This window comes from Camelus dromedarius, chromosome 4 (genome assembly GCF_036321535.1).
Source record: "Camelus dromedarius isolate mCamDro1 chromosome 4, mCamDro1.pat, whole genome shotgun sequence".
Lineage (NCBI taxonomy): Eukaryota > Metazoa > Chordata > Mammalia > Artiodactyla > Camelidae > Camelus > Camelus dromedarius.
In genome coordinates, this window is record NC_087439.1 from 2,800,844 (window position 1) to 2,817,258 (window position 16,415).

Consider the following 16,415-nt stretch of genomic DNA (forward strand, 5'->3'; position numbering starts at 1 on the left):
AAAATCGTGCTTTTCCTTGATGCTGTTGTGTCTTTAACTCCCCAGTGGCTCTTTTTCCAGATTCCCCTAAACACAAGTCTACCCTCTGAGCGTGATCTGAAGACCAGCAACAAGGGCATCACCTGAGAGCTTGTTAGAAACGCAGACCCACTGCTCAGAATGTGCACTTTTCACTGGGTCCCCAGGTGACTGAGTAAAACGTGAGCAACTCTGATCTATACCGAGTCTGCTTCTGCAGCACTTGGACTTAACTGATCCTTCTGAAATCCAGCCGCACGCGTCTCACTGTAACACTTCCCCGAAAGCTGCATCAGGAGTTGCAGACTTTCCAGTGGACTCTTTACCAGGCTCCAGCGCCCCTGACCTCCCCGGAACGCACCCTGCCCTCTTCCTCTTTCCCACTCTCTTCTGTTGGCCTATGAGACACCATCCTGTAAGGCAGCAGCACGCTGCATGACACGAAGGTCCAGACACTGACAGCTGACCACACACGCCTGTGCTCACCCACGGCAGGCACACCCAGCTCTGCGTGATCAGGTACCGCAGTCCTCACCGCCTTCCTAATGATCGGGGGACGGGGGAGTGGAACATTCTGCTGAGCTTCCCGGACAAGCTTTGGTGCTGGAAGCAGCTCACTTCATACCCACCTCATTTCAAACACTCCTCTTCCTTCTTCTAAAGAACTATTCTACATTCATTACCACCTCCTGCCAGGGACCCCCCCCTCCTTTTCCTTCATTTACTCCCCTCCTCTCTACCTCTCTCATTCTTCGCTCCCTCCTTCCCTCCTCCTGATTTCCTGACTGTCCTCAGGTCACAGAGCATCTTGAAAGAAAGCTAACAACTGAGCTCCTTAAACAGCATTCTAGTTTAATCTCTTGCTGACACCCGATAAGATATACAATTTACTTCCTTTCCTCCTCTTTTTTCTCACTATACGTTCAACAGGTGATTTTCTTTGGTTAAGAGAACAGATCCAAATCCTTGTTTTAAATCAACATTCTGTCAAATGACTTCTTTATAAAATACAGTGCTTACTTTCTATTTGTCCATTTAATGTATTTTTTTCTCTTAGACCTGCAGCTCCAGATAAATGACCAACATGGCTCCGTAGTTGAATCTCGGAGGTACTCTGTTAAAATTAATATTAATAATGAGTTGCATAAAGATTCCCTTATCCCTTTCTAAGAAAATACCTGTGTTTCCTACCTTATTATTATTTTTAAATTTCCTACTTTAAAAGCAATTAGACTTAAAAACAAAATAAGCATATCCTGGAAACCCAAACATTTAAAGAGAAAATTTCATATAGACTCTCTAGATCAAGTCTATCTTTTATCTTCAGTTGGCTTCTGACTCTGTAAACTGAGCATGGAAAGCCAGAGCAAATATTTTCATAGACAAAATACTGATTTATGTGCAGATTTCAACAAAGAATTAACTTCAAAATACCTAATTCCATTCTGCATTCCTCGACAAAAGAAGAGGACATTTTAAAAAATACACATTTTTATATGTATAACTGAATTGCTTTGCAGTAAACTTGAAACTAACTTTATAAACTGACTACACTTCAATAAAAAATAAAATTAAAAACATACATATTTAAATATATTCTTTAATAAGTATACATGCTATAAATTTAAACTGTTTCTTAGGACAGATATTGCTTTTAATATTAAAATAACATACTTGGCATGAAAAGAAGCCTTGGAGTCTGTCATGTTGAGTATTAAAAGAACACTGTGGAAACTGCTACATTTCAGTAAACAAAGGCTTAGCAGAATCTAACGATTATTTGATAAAACTTTTATTCATAAGAAAAATAGTTGAATAAAGTACCAAAGTAGAAAGAAAAACATTTATGTTTAAATTAACAGCAGAGAAATTTTAATTGTAGCTATGCAGCTCTTCAAAAAAGTACCATAAGCTTTACTTTACTAAGGGAAGAATAAGAACACTGTTTAGTGACCACCCGCATGTGCCAGGCCCTTATGATGCACATTCTCTTCTCTACACACAACAATAATAAAAGTGATCCTAAGGACGGTTACACACTTGCTGCTTCCTGGCCACTCCAAGACGCTGGAGCACCGTGATGAGCAGATGGGACCCGCTGTTCCCTCTGTCCAGAAAATCCCTCCCCGGGACCTTCGTGTGACTGGCTCCTTCCTGTCCGTCACCTGGCAGCTTTGGTCACACTCAGCTCCTTTCTGACTACCTAAATTCCACCCTTACTCCACCCCCGGCCTAACTACAAACTCCCCCACTGTTGTCTAACCTAACGCTCTCCACGTTCCTTAAGTGAAGGACTTACTGTCTCTGATAAAGGGTTCCTGTTTACTTGTTCTTGTGTTCCTGCCACTACAGCCTAACCCCTCAACTGCTACATTCAGTGTCTAGCTGCCTGGTGCTAGTCGGTGTTCAGGAACAGGAGTTTATTTAAGGTCAAATCATCTAAAGTCCCCAGAAGGCGTCAAGTACCAAAGCACTACATACCTATCGGAGATGTCCGGTACTAGTTTGCTGACACTTAACATACCCCAAATGAGAACTCCCCATGCCCGCTCTAACTTCCCCATTTTATTATCCTTCAGATTTTAAAAAAGTGTCCTCAACACTTCAGTAGGCCACTAGTGGCCACTGTGATCATTCTGTCTTACGTTTCTATAGCACCCTTTACAGTTGACAATGTGTTTTCACACTTGTTACCACATTTTTGTTCACGACACATAACCTGAGAGGTAGGTATCAGTATCATGTTTTTGAACGAGGTCACTGACATTCAAACAAGTCAGACAAGTGTTTCCAAGATCCCACAGTGGGTCAGAACCAGGATGCTACCACATCTCCTGACTTCAAGTACAGTGCTGTGCCACCAGGCAGGAGCTGCCGGGATCCAAGAGTTCAGGCTCTTCTGACCTCTTTCCACGGCTATCACCTTGGAATAGGTCACCACTACCCTGTACTTAGCTTCAAGTCCGGTCGCCATAAAGGTACTCAGTGCACGCTATTTTCCCTACCCAAAATGGGCTGTCCTCAGTAAAACATCACTAAACCAAACTGCTGATATTTTAACCCCACATGCTTATTACTATTCCCCATGATTCTGCTTCTCCTGAAATGTTCGTTGCAGCTCTAATTGACAATCCAAATATAATAATACTTTCAAGTCACAAGCACTGTCTTTTCAAGGTCAAAGTGGTTAAACAAAAACAGTTTTCTTGTGTGTGTGTGTTTTTTTTTTAGTACAACCTGTTTCTCTCTAAATCTCACTAAGGGTTTTACACATTCATTTATAACAAAGAAACAAACATCTGGTCACAGGCTGACCAAGAATTATTTTCTTTAGTTTTTAGAAAATGTAACTTCAGAACCCAAACCGATTCCCTATGACTTCTAAGCCTTGGTTTTTGCACTACATACACCAGTTCCATTAGGTGAGTCTGGAAAATTAACAGAAGTGCACTCTGCAGTGGTATGACATGTAGCACGGAATGACTTTACTAAGCGTAGGTTAAAATGAGGAAATAATTTTGCTGGGCAAATGTAAAAGTGAGAAAGCAAAGTCAAAACATCCCTCCATTTATGTTTTAACATCATACAATTCTTATATTTGAAAATAATAGTAGAAGGCAGCACCTCAGAATCCCAGGGTGATTTGAGATCTTCCTTTTCTTCGAATCTTAATGCTGATGTTGAGTCTACAAAATGCAGTCACAGATACATTAATGAGAACACATACCACTGGGAAGTTTAAATACATATATAAGTCTATCCTGATTCATGAATATGTCAATAAATTAAAGTGGCAGAAAAGAATTTCAGAGGGTTGAAGCATTTTCTGGAAGAAAACTTGGTCGTAGTTGGGATATTTATGAAGGAAGATGGCAAAAGAAAAACACTTAAGAAGAAATGGATATCCTATTTGGATCTACACACTTCAGGTTTTTTATACTAGCTTTTTTTTTTTAACGGAGGTACCGGGAATTGAACCCAGGACCTCGTGCATGCTAGGCATGCGCTCTCCCACTGAGCTGTACCCTCCCCCCTCCAACCATACTAGCTTTTAAGCAGAGAAGAAAATCCATAGATGCTCACTGACTTACCACCTCTGTCAATTTTGTGTGCTCCGTCAGAAGAAATCAATTTGCTATGATCTGCTTGCTCCTTTAGAACACTGTTAATAGTCCGAGTGCCGGTCTCTTTTCCCCCAGTTTTCGGCTTTCTTGCTTCCTCCTATAAAAACAAAACAAAATGTAACAAAAACCCAACTTCAGAAGACATCATATTCCCACACTTGGTCATTCAATCAGTCAGGAAGACAGCATATATTTACTGTATCCATCAGATCATAGGCATTATCCTGGGAGAAGCTGGCAATATATATAAAAGACAGATTCTGCTCTATATTCTAGGGGAGGCAGACACACATGAAAATGAATCAACACAGACAAGTATCATTCAACAGCTCTACACCTGAAGTGAACAGATACAGTAAGGGCACAACGGAGAGAAGAGACTTGCTGCGTGTCAATAGCTCAGGGAATGCTGGGAAGACCAGACTGTGTCTTAAAAGACAGACCCAGTGCAAAGAGCAGATGTGAAGGGGATTCTAAAAAGGGCAGCCGGAGCCAAAGGTCGAGGTGTGAAACAGCATGAGAAGTCACATGGAAAACTAGAACTCAGTTACTGGGGACGGAATGGAGAGACAAAATTTGCTAGATTAAATATAAGACATCACTTCATTAATTTAAATGTGCTAAAAAAAGAAATAACTTCAAGTTAAAACTAACTTCCATAGGGAACTATATTCAATATCTCATAAAAAACTATAATGGAAAAGAAAGAAAAAGAATTAGATATGTACATATGTATGTGTAACCAAATCACTTTACTGCACACCTGTAACTCATATAATACTGTACATCAATTACATCTGAATTAAAAAAAAAAAACTTCTATAACCAAAAAGAAAAAAGGTGAGGATCAAATTTTCTTTCTGTTGTTCATAAAATCAGCTATATGTCCTTCAGAAGAGTCTGAGCACTTTTTTCCATGAGCTGACTTTTCCTTCTCTTAATTTGAATTTAAGATGATTTCTCTCATAATGTGTACTATGGAGTTCCTGCTCTCACTTAACCCCACTATTTCTGCTGTGTTTGTATAATAATCTCTCTCATTTTGACACTCGTTTATCTTTATATTCATCTTGTCCTTATTAGATGAATCCTTCCCCTTTGTACCCCTGCCCATCTTCATATTCATCCAGCTGTTCTTTCCAGTTGCTTCCTTATTCTTTCTTTTCTTAATGGCATATTTGAGAACTGTTTATTGCCACCAACCTTTACAAATCTCAGTCCTGCACGTGTACCTCTCTTGTTATCACACTGTTTTCTATTGTGATCTTGAGGACTTCCATTTCTGTGTAGGATCCTTTTCATCCCCATGAGAATCAGGGGGATGATAAGTGAAAAAGCACAGGAAGGAAAAGTTAAAAACAAAACGACTTACCTCTGTAACACCAAGGACTGCTGAAGACATGAGAGGTTCCGGTGCTGGGAAGGCAGGATGAGAAAAGCCTGGAACTTTGGTTGATGGTTGGGAAAAGGTTGTAACCGCATCTTCATTTTCATTATTAGAATTATTGTCCTCAAAGAAGGTGCTAGTTCCTGGTTTCAAAACACCATCTTTTGCCTCTGCTGTAGTGAAAACAAGGTATGGTAGATGAAATTATCTATAATTTCTCATCAGTGAAAACGCAAAATGACAGTCTTCAAATAACTTACTGTTTATCATGGGTTCTTGCCAGGCCTGAACTGGCTTTGCAAATCTTGGATGCCGGACTTTCTAGAGAAGAAAATAACAGCTTTAAGAACAACAAATATGAAATTGAATAAAGTAATTACAACATTCCCCATTCCTAGATGATCTAACACAAAGAGCGCTGGCTTTGGAGTCATTCAGATATGGATTCAAGTTCTGGGTCTGTCATTTACCAACCTACATCTTCTCATGGGGTGAGGATTATGAGAGATGACCTCAGGGGTCCTAAAATGTTACTTTCTTTACCCTTCATTGATTATTATACAAACATTATGGTATCCATTAGATGACTTTCTTGACCAAAATGATCTAGAACAAAAACTTATCCCTGATAGTTTGGAGTTCTATTGTTTAGAGTCCTATTGAAAAAACTAACATTAAGAAATTTAAAGTAATTGTTATATTTTGAAATGTGCTTGCATGATTTATATATGTGTGAATTCTCTCTCATGGGGGAAATACGAGAGTTTACTTTTTAGCAGTATCTTATTTGGATGAGTTAGAACAGCAAACAGTATAAGCTACTTCTATCCCATTCGCCAAAAAGCTAAAGACAAATGATTGTTCAAATTCAGCTACTTCTAAGAAAGAGGAATAAAAACAAAAGTAATTCTGAAGGGCAATGACTCATGAGTGAAAGCCACACACATAGTGAACAGAAAGCTGTAACTAAACATGTTCACAGAGGCAGAGTGAGATGGACTGAAAGAACAGACACTGAAGAAGTGTTTTCTGCAAAGAAATATTAGGTTTGGGACAAACCATTAAAAAAAAAAGTGGGGAGGAGGAAGAAAAGAAAAAGTGAGACATGACTAGTCAAGTACAAACTTCAGGCAAGAAAAAAAGGAAAATGTAAGTATAACAAGGCATGTGGAGAAATATATATATTTCAGCATCTATAGATAATAGATCAGGGCTGTATCAGTATTGTTAGGGATATATATACTATGAGTGAAAGCCTCTGTTTTACCTTTTTATTATATATGTAAAAATGTATAAATTATATATGAAAGTATATATATTATTCTTCAGCAAGTATTATAAAAATATCAAAATACATGATATATGAAACATATATATAAAACAAAGGCCTTTGTTCATAGTGTATCCCCAATAATGCTGACCTGTATTACTCTACAACTGTTTGTTTGTAAATACTACTATAAGTGAGAGTTAAATTTTGTCACTCCAAGTCACTCAGTTGAACATGGTCATCTCTCCCTACCTGAACACTGCAAATTATTACTGGGAACACTGCAAATTATTACTAGAGAGAGAGAAAAACAGATTTTAAAAGTTCCTAACATATCAGCTTTCCACCTAGAGAAAGAACTGGTGGTCAGGATTCTAAGGATATTATATAGCTTGAAAAGATATATTGAATGGAACATGAGAGAGGGCTAAAAGAAGGTTAAAAAGTTTTCATCTCAAATTCTAAGCTCACAGTTGGTGGACACTGAAAAACAGACTGTAACCTTTTCCTATTTCTCATATACTTCTTATCTATTTCCTTGGCATTTATGACATACTTCCTCTCATAACAACTGAACTTTTACAGCCTAAACAAAGGGAATAGAAATTTAAGTCATATTTTTAGAATTTGAATAGATTTCACTATGACATAGTATGCATAGTACCATCAAATAGATTTCATTATGACAGTGTGTGCATGTTATAGTACCTGTAGCATTATGCAGAATTCCATGTCTCTTCATGCATTCACATTCAAAAATAATAAAATGCTTCTTACATTTAAGACCTTATTCTCGGTGCTCCAGGAAATGCACAATTACGTTCCCTAATCTCTAGCGGTGTATGCTGATGCAGGGGCTATAAAATGAGTATGTAAATAACTATACTACAAAATATCTGAAACTTGAAGTTTTAGAATGGGACACGAGGACTGCACCTACTTTTTAAAACTATAATACAAAAGAATTCTGAAGTAGGTTTTATCATATGGTTATTAGGAGTCTACTTTGAGAGCTGGCTTTTATTTTAGGGAAAACATGTACTCTTCAATTAGATGAAGAGTTTTGAATATACTCGTAATGAGGTAATTTAGAAAACACAGAGGAATCTCTTTATAACGTGGATTTTGAGAAACAGAATTTTAATTTCAAAATTTCTATAATTTCAACTATTAGTCTTAATGCAGAACCAGAGATAGAAATAAAGGGGAAAAAAAAAAAACCCTCTTTCCTCACAACTCTCTGATACCAAAACAAAAAGTGTCCAAGGGGAAAAAAAAAAAAGATACATGCTACGTAGTTTTGGAACTGAAAGGCCCCAGGAAGATGCCATGATGATCACAGTAAGTAGCTGTTGTGCACTGAAGATGTCCCTGAGGCACAAGTATTATACAAGTCCCGTCAGTGTGGTTTAAAAGTCAAAGAATCTTTATCCTTGGCCAAGCTTCACACTTCCTCTGTTGTGGGAAAGCTTTTCACAGTACAGTTTTCCTGTCACAATCTATTTTCTAGTCCATTCTGCTTCAGCCTCATCTTCAGTATTTACCAAAGTAAAAAAAAAAAAAAAAATTCAACCTGTCATATTTTTATAAAATGGTTTACTCTGACCAACTTTCTAACACAAACATAAAACAATGATAGGCAGACCACTGCTAAATTTTAGGAGTAAATACTATGCAAAACTAAATTCAGAGCAGAAAAATTAATTTCACAAGAAAACACTTTACCTTGGGAGCAAGATCTAAGTCACCATCTGATGGAGGCCTTGAATCATCAACATCATGTTTGGGTGAAATACTTTGGAGCAAAAATACACATCAAAAATGAGTGAGTTCATTTCTTTAAACAAACAAAAGTGACAAAAGTCTATGCTGAGGGATAAGAAAGCAGATTTGGGAGCCAGGCTGCTTGATGGTTAAGTCACAGGTCAACTACTTGTTAACCATGGAATCATGGGTCAACTAGTCAACCTCCTTAAACCACAGCTGCCTAACTAACTAATAGTAAGCTGTAACAGCACAGCTTCTCTGCAAAGCTGTTGTGGTGACTGTACGAGGTAACAAATGTCAAGTACACAGCACGGTGTCTAACCCAGAGTAGGACACTCAACAAGCCTTGTTTCTTTTCTCTGTGTTCCCTTAGTCAACATATTTTGAAAAATCCATAAAATCCTACCTGGTGACAGAGATGTCTTCAAACCTCGGTGAAAACTCAACCACTAAATCCGCTATTAAAGAAAAAAGTAAAAAACATTCTATATCAGCAATAGAAAAACACAGAATATTAAAAGTGTAAGACCAATGTTTTGTTAAAAAGCATTCCTTTGGGACCACACCTGGAGACTACACACTTCAGTGAATATTGAGTATACTCCTGGTAGGTAATTAATGCATAAAAACCACTTCCCCTCCTTTATATTTATCAAAAAAAAGGGTGTTTATCCAAATTTGATATCTTAAAGTGAACTGTTTACAAGGACCAAAATCCCAACCAAACTTTATGAGACTCACAAAAAATGGTAATCGTTAGTAGAATCAGCATCATAAACTGACGTCAAGCTCACACAGCGTGGTGTTTCTGGATGACACCCATGGGACTAACCCACCCCGCCATTTGGCTTTGTCAGCCTCATGTTATCTGGGCACATTCATCCCTATTTGCTCACATACGGTCTAGGGCTGCCTTCACACTGCAATGGCGACATGAGTAGATGTGACAGACACCACATGGCCTAAAATATTGACTCTCTGGCCCTTTATAGAAAAAGCTTGTGCATCCCTGCTTTATGTCATAACAGGAAACCCCAAGACTCAAATTGAATCTTCTTACTCTTCTGCTCAACATTCTTTGGTGAATCCGTGCAGCTGCCATTGCTGGTTCCCAACTCGACAACCATTTCTTCTTCGTCATCCTTGCCGGACAATTGCAACTTTTCTTGGATATTCTCTGCTCCAGTATGTGAAGAAGGTAAACTCTCCTTAGCTGCAAAAAGAGAAATGATTATTCTACAGTCATCACAGTAACTACATCTCCTTCCCCAGTGGCTGGTTTAGGAAATGAGTACGTGATGTAACCCAGCCAATAAGATGCTAGGGGAAGTCTACCGGAAGCTTCTCTGTTTTCTTCCTAGTTAACAGGAAACATGCAGAGAGAAGCAGCCCTCCTCGTCTGCGGATACTGCCATGCGAGAATATGATGCTTGGAGCTGCCGCTAATCAGCAGACCAGGAAAGGCGACATCAAACACCAGCAGCCTCACAGCTGAAGGAGGGACAGCGTCTGGGATCCTGATGACATCACCAAACCTTCTAAACAATCCTGACTCCTGCTGCTGTAGCCACTGTTACTTAGGCCTCCTATCATTATTTGTGGCTAAAAGCACTCTGACACATCTCCCAAGGTCTACAGCAGACCTCCTCCTTTCTATACTACTAGAAAGGCTTTCAGAAGCGTGCCTGAGCTACGTAGTCACCTCGTTCCCAACCATTCCTACAGCATCCTTCCTGCACCAACAAAACGAAACTCATAGATCCTGCAAAGTTCACTGGCACATCTTAGCCTTTGCACCGCTGTCCTTTCTGCCAAATGTAATCTTCAAAGATGTTCCGCCCACCAAACACTGCCCTTCTGCATCCTTCCCTGGCAAACTTCTACTCGCTCTGCGTGGCTTACCTGACATCCTACCCACTTTTCAAAAACTTCTTTCCTCACCATGGACTTAAAGTATTTGGCACATATTAAATACCCATAAAAATATATATAAATACAGTTACAAAGTCCTCGTGGGCTCTGGGACACAGTAAGCACAGAATAAATTAAAGCAAATCATAAAAATGAGGATGACAGTAACAAGCTCCAGGAGGCCAGGAACTGTGCTTTTGACCTGTTTGCATGCTGTAACATCAGAGTGGTGCTTAGTACCTAAACGACACTCGATAGTCATCTGTTAAGTGGATCAATTAACAGATAAGAATGTTTTCTTTGGAAGTCCTGTTTAAAAAACATACAGACATTAACCAGGGACAACTCTGTTGTGTTATGAGCACCCTGAAGACCAAAACTCTGTCTATTCCATCTTTGTATTTCCTACAATAGTTCTTTGCTTGATCCAGGCCTACCAAGTTAAAGGTGCCCTCATACAGTTCAGACTGAACAGCACGCTAGGGGTCACACCTAGGCAACACAGTCTTTTTTTTTTTTTTATGTGAAGTACTTCTGTGCTTTTATTACAATTTGTTAAGTCCTGAGTTGTGCTATTTGAGTAATTATTATGACAATCCTTTAACTAATGGCAACAGAAAATCTTGTTCTAACAAAATTATACTTTCATGACAAGTATCCCAAAAAAGAGAAGAAAACATCTGACTCTCACAAAGGCAACATGTCACATTCTGTTTGCACTTCTGAGGAATGCAATCGGTGAGACTGAGACTTTGTTGGTGTAATGATGCGAAAAGTAACCAGTGCTTCTCAATAAGGCACTGCTTTCCTGACTTCTGCACTATCACTAGGTATCTTTAAAAAACAATCTCTTATTAGTATGCTACACACTGGCCCAGCTGTGCAGTTCTAATTGTTGGCCATTTGTTTACAGCACCAGGAAGGTATTGCTGAGCTCCCAGTTTTAAAGACAATCACTTTTTAGTGAGGCTAATCACTGTGCAATAACTAGCATTCATTTACCCAATGTAATCCATTTGCTGTAAAAACTAAAGATCCAGTTCTGTAACAAGGCCAACTTGTTATAATGTTAGGGGAAATGTACAACAAAGTTAAAAACCTGTTTTTCTTATTTACACAAAAATATAATATGGGATTTCAGGGGCCATGATTAAATAAATGAATTTCTTTTCAGACAGTATTGTCTCAGATTTTAAATTACCTACAATTAACTTCTTAAGTAATTCTGAATACTAGACCATTAAGAAAAAATGAAAAAAATAAAAACATGCATGAAATTTACACACTGGCTTTTTTCACTGCTCTTTCATTATCAAAAGTTCCTCACTCTTACTTCCGTATCTATGATGGGCCCAACAAGAGTAACTTACTACCCGAACTCTGTCCTAGGTCGCTATTTTCAGGGGGAGTAGTTGGTATCTTTTCGTCTCTGTAGTCGACAATCAGTTGGTAAATGCTACATATAAAAACAGTGATAAATAAATATTACTACTTGAATACTAATATAAAAACAATTACCAAAAATATTAAATTCTTAGATTATTTCAGACAATATCAGAGGTAATAGCAAACCTTCAAATTGTCCCATATACTTCAAATTTGTACAATCTACAAACTTTTAAATTTAGCATGTACAACTAAAAAAGAAAAAAGGTGAAGTTGTCATGAGCTGAGGGCAGTACAGCTCAGCAAGTTAACTAAAGCGAGCCTGACATATGGAAGGTATCTCGAACTCAGAAGTCCCAGCTCTATAACCAACAACTATTTGTTCCTGGAAAAGTTGCTTCTCATCAGCTCAAAGTCTTCCTTTATAAAACTGGGATCTTACTGTCAGGCAGTTAGTTATTAATACTCATAAGAGTATTACGAAGATTTAATGAGATAATGTATCCCCCAGATGCTCAGAGAAATAGTGGAAGAATGGAATAATTTCTTCCTGAACTTAAATGCTGGAACTATTTGAGAATCCCAAATAAAACCCAATGTGTGTTTTCTTTCCCAGGTGTAACATTTAAATGTGGCAGTTTTCAGAAAATGTTACAAATTACGGTGATTAGGTGTTCCTCATGGTTTATAATTCAGGACACCTCAGCTACTACATAATTTGTAGCTACATTTATTTATAAATATATGACCTCATACAAGCATATGTATGAGAACTAAACAAGCTGTCACGCTGAAGTTTACGTGTCGATCACCATGAAGACCACGGAAACTGGATCAGCACAGGCATCCCGGGAGCAGAGGTCAATGACCCGACTGCAGGACCAGTTTCTTTTTCCTTTTCTTCTTTTAAAGTTTTATTAAAGGTCTTTAGAGACTTTTAGACTCAGACTCCAGACTCAGCTGCCAAGGAGATCCTGTTAAAACTAGTTTTAGTACCAACGCTGCAGCAACAGAATCAAAGGAAACAAGAGAACGATTAGAGTGCCCTCGCCCTGCCCCAATGCCTTGTGGGAGAGGACTGTCACTGTGGCCTTAGGGAATCCCTTAGGTTCCTGGAAAATTCAAGAGGAAGATTATAGAAGAAAGTCCCCAAAGGAAAATACAGGATTTTCTGCTCTACTAAACATTTCAAGACCCAAACAACTAGTTAGAAAAATCAGGTATGTGACATTATTTGTACCCCACGCATAGGTGTTACACTGGAATGAAATGGAGAACAACAGGACCCTAAGGATAAATGTCTTACAAACCCTGAGATAAAGAACCCCGTGCCCACTGCTCCATCTCACTAGTCTGGCCTTTTGCTGGTTTCCAGCTGGTGATGGGGAGGGTCTCACTGCCATCCCCAAAGTGCCTGCTCCCAACTAGGAACTCTCACCTGTCACGTAACAAGTAACAGTTAGGTCACTTCCAACCTCAGTTTAGAGATAACTGGCACTTTAATGGAAACACTTACTGTTTAAAACCGTTAAAACGAGCGTATTGTTCAGGACACCATCCCTGTAAATCTCGAGAACTGGCATTAACATGCTTCTGAAGCAGCAGCTTGACTATGTCCGGTGAGTCATGAAACACAGCAAGCGTGAGCGCTGATCTAAAATAAAAGAGACAACTTCACCCTTAGGAACTTAGTTAGCGTAACTCAAGCAGTTAATTTGGTCTAGTTTACCAAGTTAATATCTTGCCCACCCCTGGAGAACTGACCACTTACATGCTCAAGTGCTCATCTTTGCAAATCACCTCGAAGGCCAAAATGGAGGGACAAAAAAGCCTCCTGTCCTACTTGGGTAACACACAGTAGAAGTGGCTAATTTAAAGTCCTCTGATGGACAAGAAAGGATGCTGAGGTCACTTATCTGAAGTAGGTAAAGATTTAAAGGATTCCCCATTTCTTCCCTAGTCTGAAATATAATACTTTAAAATCAGCTAGAGATCAGGTAAGGAGAAGCTGTTTGCAGGCTGAAAACAGTAATATGAATAAAAACAGCAACAAAAATAGTCACGGCTGCAGTTAACACGCTGAGAAGCATGTGGCCGGCACTAACCTGAACAGTCTACGTATGGTCTTTCTTAGGCACAACCCCCCTTGAAGGATGTACGACGACCCTCCTTTACGTGACAGGAAACATACTGGTTGGTGGTAAGTCATGTCCCCCAGGTAACACACCTGACCAGCAGGAGAGCTGGGAATTCAACCTCGTCTGACTCTAAAGCCCAGCTCTTTCCTCTTTATCATCCACCAATGACCTGTCTTCTTTAAAGGGAATGTTTATTCAATATTTAAAGCTATTTTTCTTCCTTCTACTATTATCAATTAAAAATAAAAACAAAATGTACTAGAAATGAAAAAGGATAAAAACTGATGAGCCCACAGTATCTGGTCATAGTTACTCTCTTAGTGATACTCAGTGATAACCTAATAACATCAGTATCCTTCAAAGAAAGTAATTTAAAGCAGAGTCATCCAAAAGACAAAACAAACTCCTCTTTGTTTAATATGCATTTTTTAAGAAAAAAAAGTACCAAGAAGAGGTTAAAAAGTTATAAAAGAATGAAGAAATTCAACACTGTCTCATAAGGTAAATTAAAACTAGAGTCCATACTAATAAAACTAAAATGAAATCCCTGAACTATGGTAAGATCACATGACCAAAAAAATCAGGTTGCAAACGACAGCAGTCACTACCATAAAGGAAGATGAGTCCTGCTGCATACCGTTCTTCGTGACACCAGGCAGAATTGCTTTTCTACCTGACTGATGATGTGTTGATTTTAAGTTAATCCTCTTCTTATTAAGTTAATCTTTCTGATTGGCTGTTACTGCTCTAGAACAACATTAAGATTTAAAAAAAAAAAAAGAGAGAGAGAGAACAAACTATTGTACCTTTGCAGCTTGTCGACTGCATGTACATTTGCCCCGTTCTCTATCAAAAATTTGACCATTTCTTCTTTGTTCTCCCTGATGGCGAGTAAAAGTGGTGTGAAGTTATACTGTAAAACAGTAAAAACAGTTGATAATGTGTAAAATTACATATAAATTTCAAAACTGAATTTAAAAACTTAAGTCTCTTAAAGAACTTAAACATACACTATAAAGTAAATAACAAGCAGCCCCTTCTTCCTCGCCCCTCTATGCCCCTTCTCTTTAAAAGGTTCCTCCTTGACCTCCTCAAAAGTTTCCCTGGGAAGTCATTCTCTGAAACTCACTTCAGACATTAGCTGGTTCCAAGAACCTTCGCTTCTATCGCAGCGTGTGTCAGGCATTCTCTAGTTACCTTACTGCTCAACTACTACTCCTGACACTCTAAACACTGCTCCAGAGAGAACCATTTAGCTGCTGAATCAACTACATTTTTAAGGAGCCACGCTGAGGAGAAAGATACCATACTGTCTGCAGCATGTATAACCTATCCAATTACAACTATGACTAATCTCATAAAGCTTGGAGACATTCCAATGGGAATATGATTATTTGCATGTAAAGAAAAAGTTTTTCTTAAACCAACTTATACATTCTAATTTGAAAAATTCCATCCCACTCTTAAGGGATTATTACAAAATATGAAATCAACTACTCTTAAGGGATTATTACAAAATATGAAATAAACTATAAATTAATATAGATTGTCTTTAAAATCTTGAAATATTTATCAAAATATACAAACAGGAATTGTAAATTCAAATGCTTACAGAGGCAACATAGGTGGCCCAAGTGAAAATCACAAGTGAGGACAGCAAACTGGAGAACACACGCCCCACCGAGAAGGGGCCACCTCTGCAGAGCAGACCACATAGAAGCCTGGGCTCAAAGGGGACCAGATTTGATTCTTTAGGAGAAGTTCTAAAGTGTAGATTTCTGCACAAGTCTCCTATATTTTAAATGTTGACTCAATGTGTGGAGACAAACTGAACATATCCAGGGCCATGTTTAGTCTATAGCCCACTTGTGTTTTTATGTTTGAGGTGTTTCCAAACAGTAGGGTATAAATCAAGTATTTGTGTGTAAAACCTTGCCTTTCTTTAGAATCATACATCTTACACACAAAAACACTGGGCCCCAACATGTAATAAAAATTGTGATTAAGACTCACAAGAATTTTTCCAATGCCTACTAAAACTACAATCTACCTGTATCTAATTCTCCCAAATTGTTAATCAAATGGATTATTAGTTCATAAGATGGCCGAAACTAAATTATTAAAACAATTCCAATTTGTTACTAATGTCATGGGTCTTGATGTTTAAAACTGCCATCTTGCATGGTATATTTATATATAATGGAATACGACTTAGCCATAAAAAAGAATGAAATAATGCCGTTTGCAGCAACATGGAAGGACCTAGAGATTATCATACTGAGTGAGGTAAGTCAGACAGTGAAAGACAAATCCCATAGGATATCACTTAATATGTGGATTCTAAAATATGATACAAATGAACTTATTTACAAAACAGAAATAGACTCACAGACATAGAAAACAAACTGATCGTT

The 16,415-nt window shown here is 38.3% G+C and overlaps 1 protein-coding gene across 3 annotated transcripts in view; it reads right to left on the minus strand.

Moving 5' to 3' along the window:
* LOC105102688 (ankyrin repeat domain-containing protein 26-like) overlaps positions 1–16,415 on the minus strand; it is a 130,689-nt gene that overhangs the window by 36,713 nt on the left and 77,561 nt on the right. Inside the window, exons 10-20 of one of the 3 annotated variants that reach the window (XM_064484639.1) lie at positions 14,808–14,914; positions 13,380–13,517; positions 11,851–11,933; positions 9,627–9,779; positions 8,973–9,024; positions 8,525–8,594; positions 5,790–5,850; positions 5,515–5,702; positions 4,110–4,239; positions 3,643–3,704; positions 1,039–1,132 (exon numbers count right to left, since the gene is read on the minus strand). In XM_064484639.1, the coding sequence (XP_064340709.1) occupies positions 1,039–1,132; positions 3,643–3,704; positions 4,110–4,239; positions 5,515–5,702; positions 5,790–5,850; positions 8,525–8,594; positions 8,973–9,024; positions 9,627–9,779; positions 11,851–11,933; positions 13,380–13,517; positions 14,808–14,914 (1,138 nt within the window). Of the gene's footprint in view, positions 1–1,038; positions 1,133–3,642; positions 3,705–4,109; positions 4,240–5,514; positions 5,703–5,789; positions 5,851–8,524; positions 8,595–8,972; positions 9,025–9,626; positions 9,780–11,847; positions 11,934–12,664; positions 13,518–14,807; positions 14,915–16,415 lie in introns of those variants that run through there. The other 2 variants (XM_064484640.1, XM_064484641.1) reach the window with 2 other exon arrangements.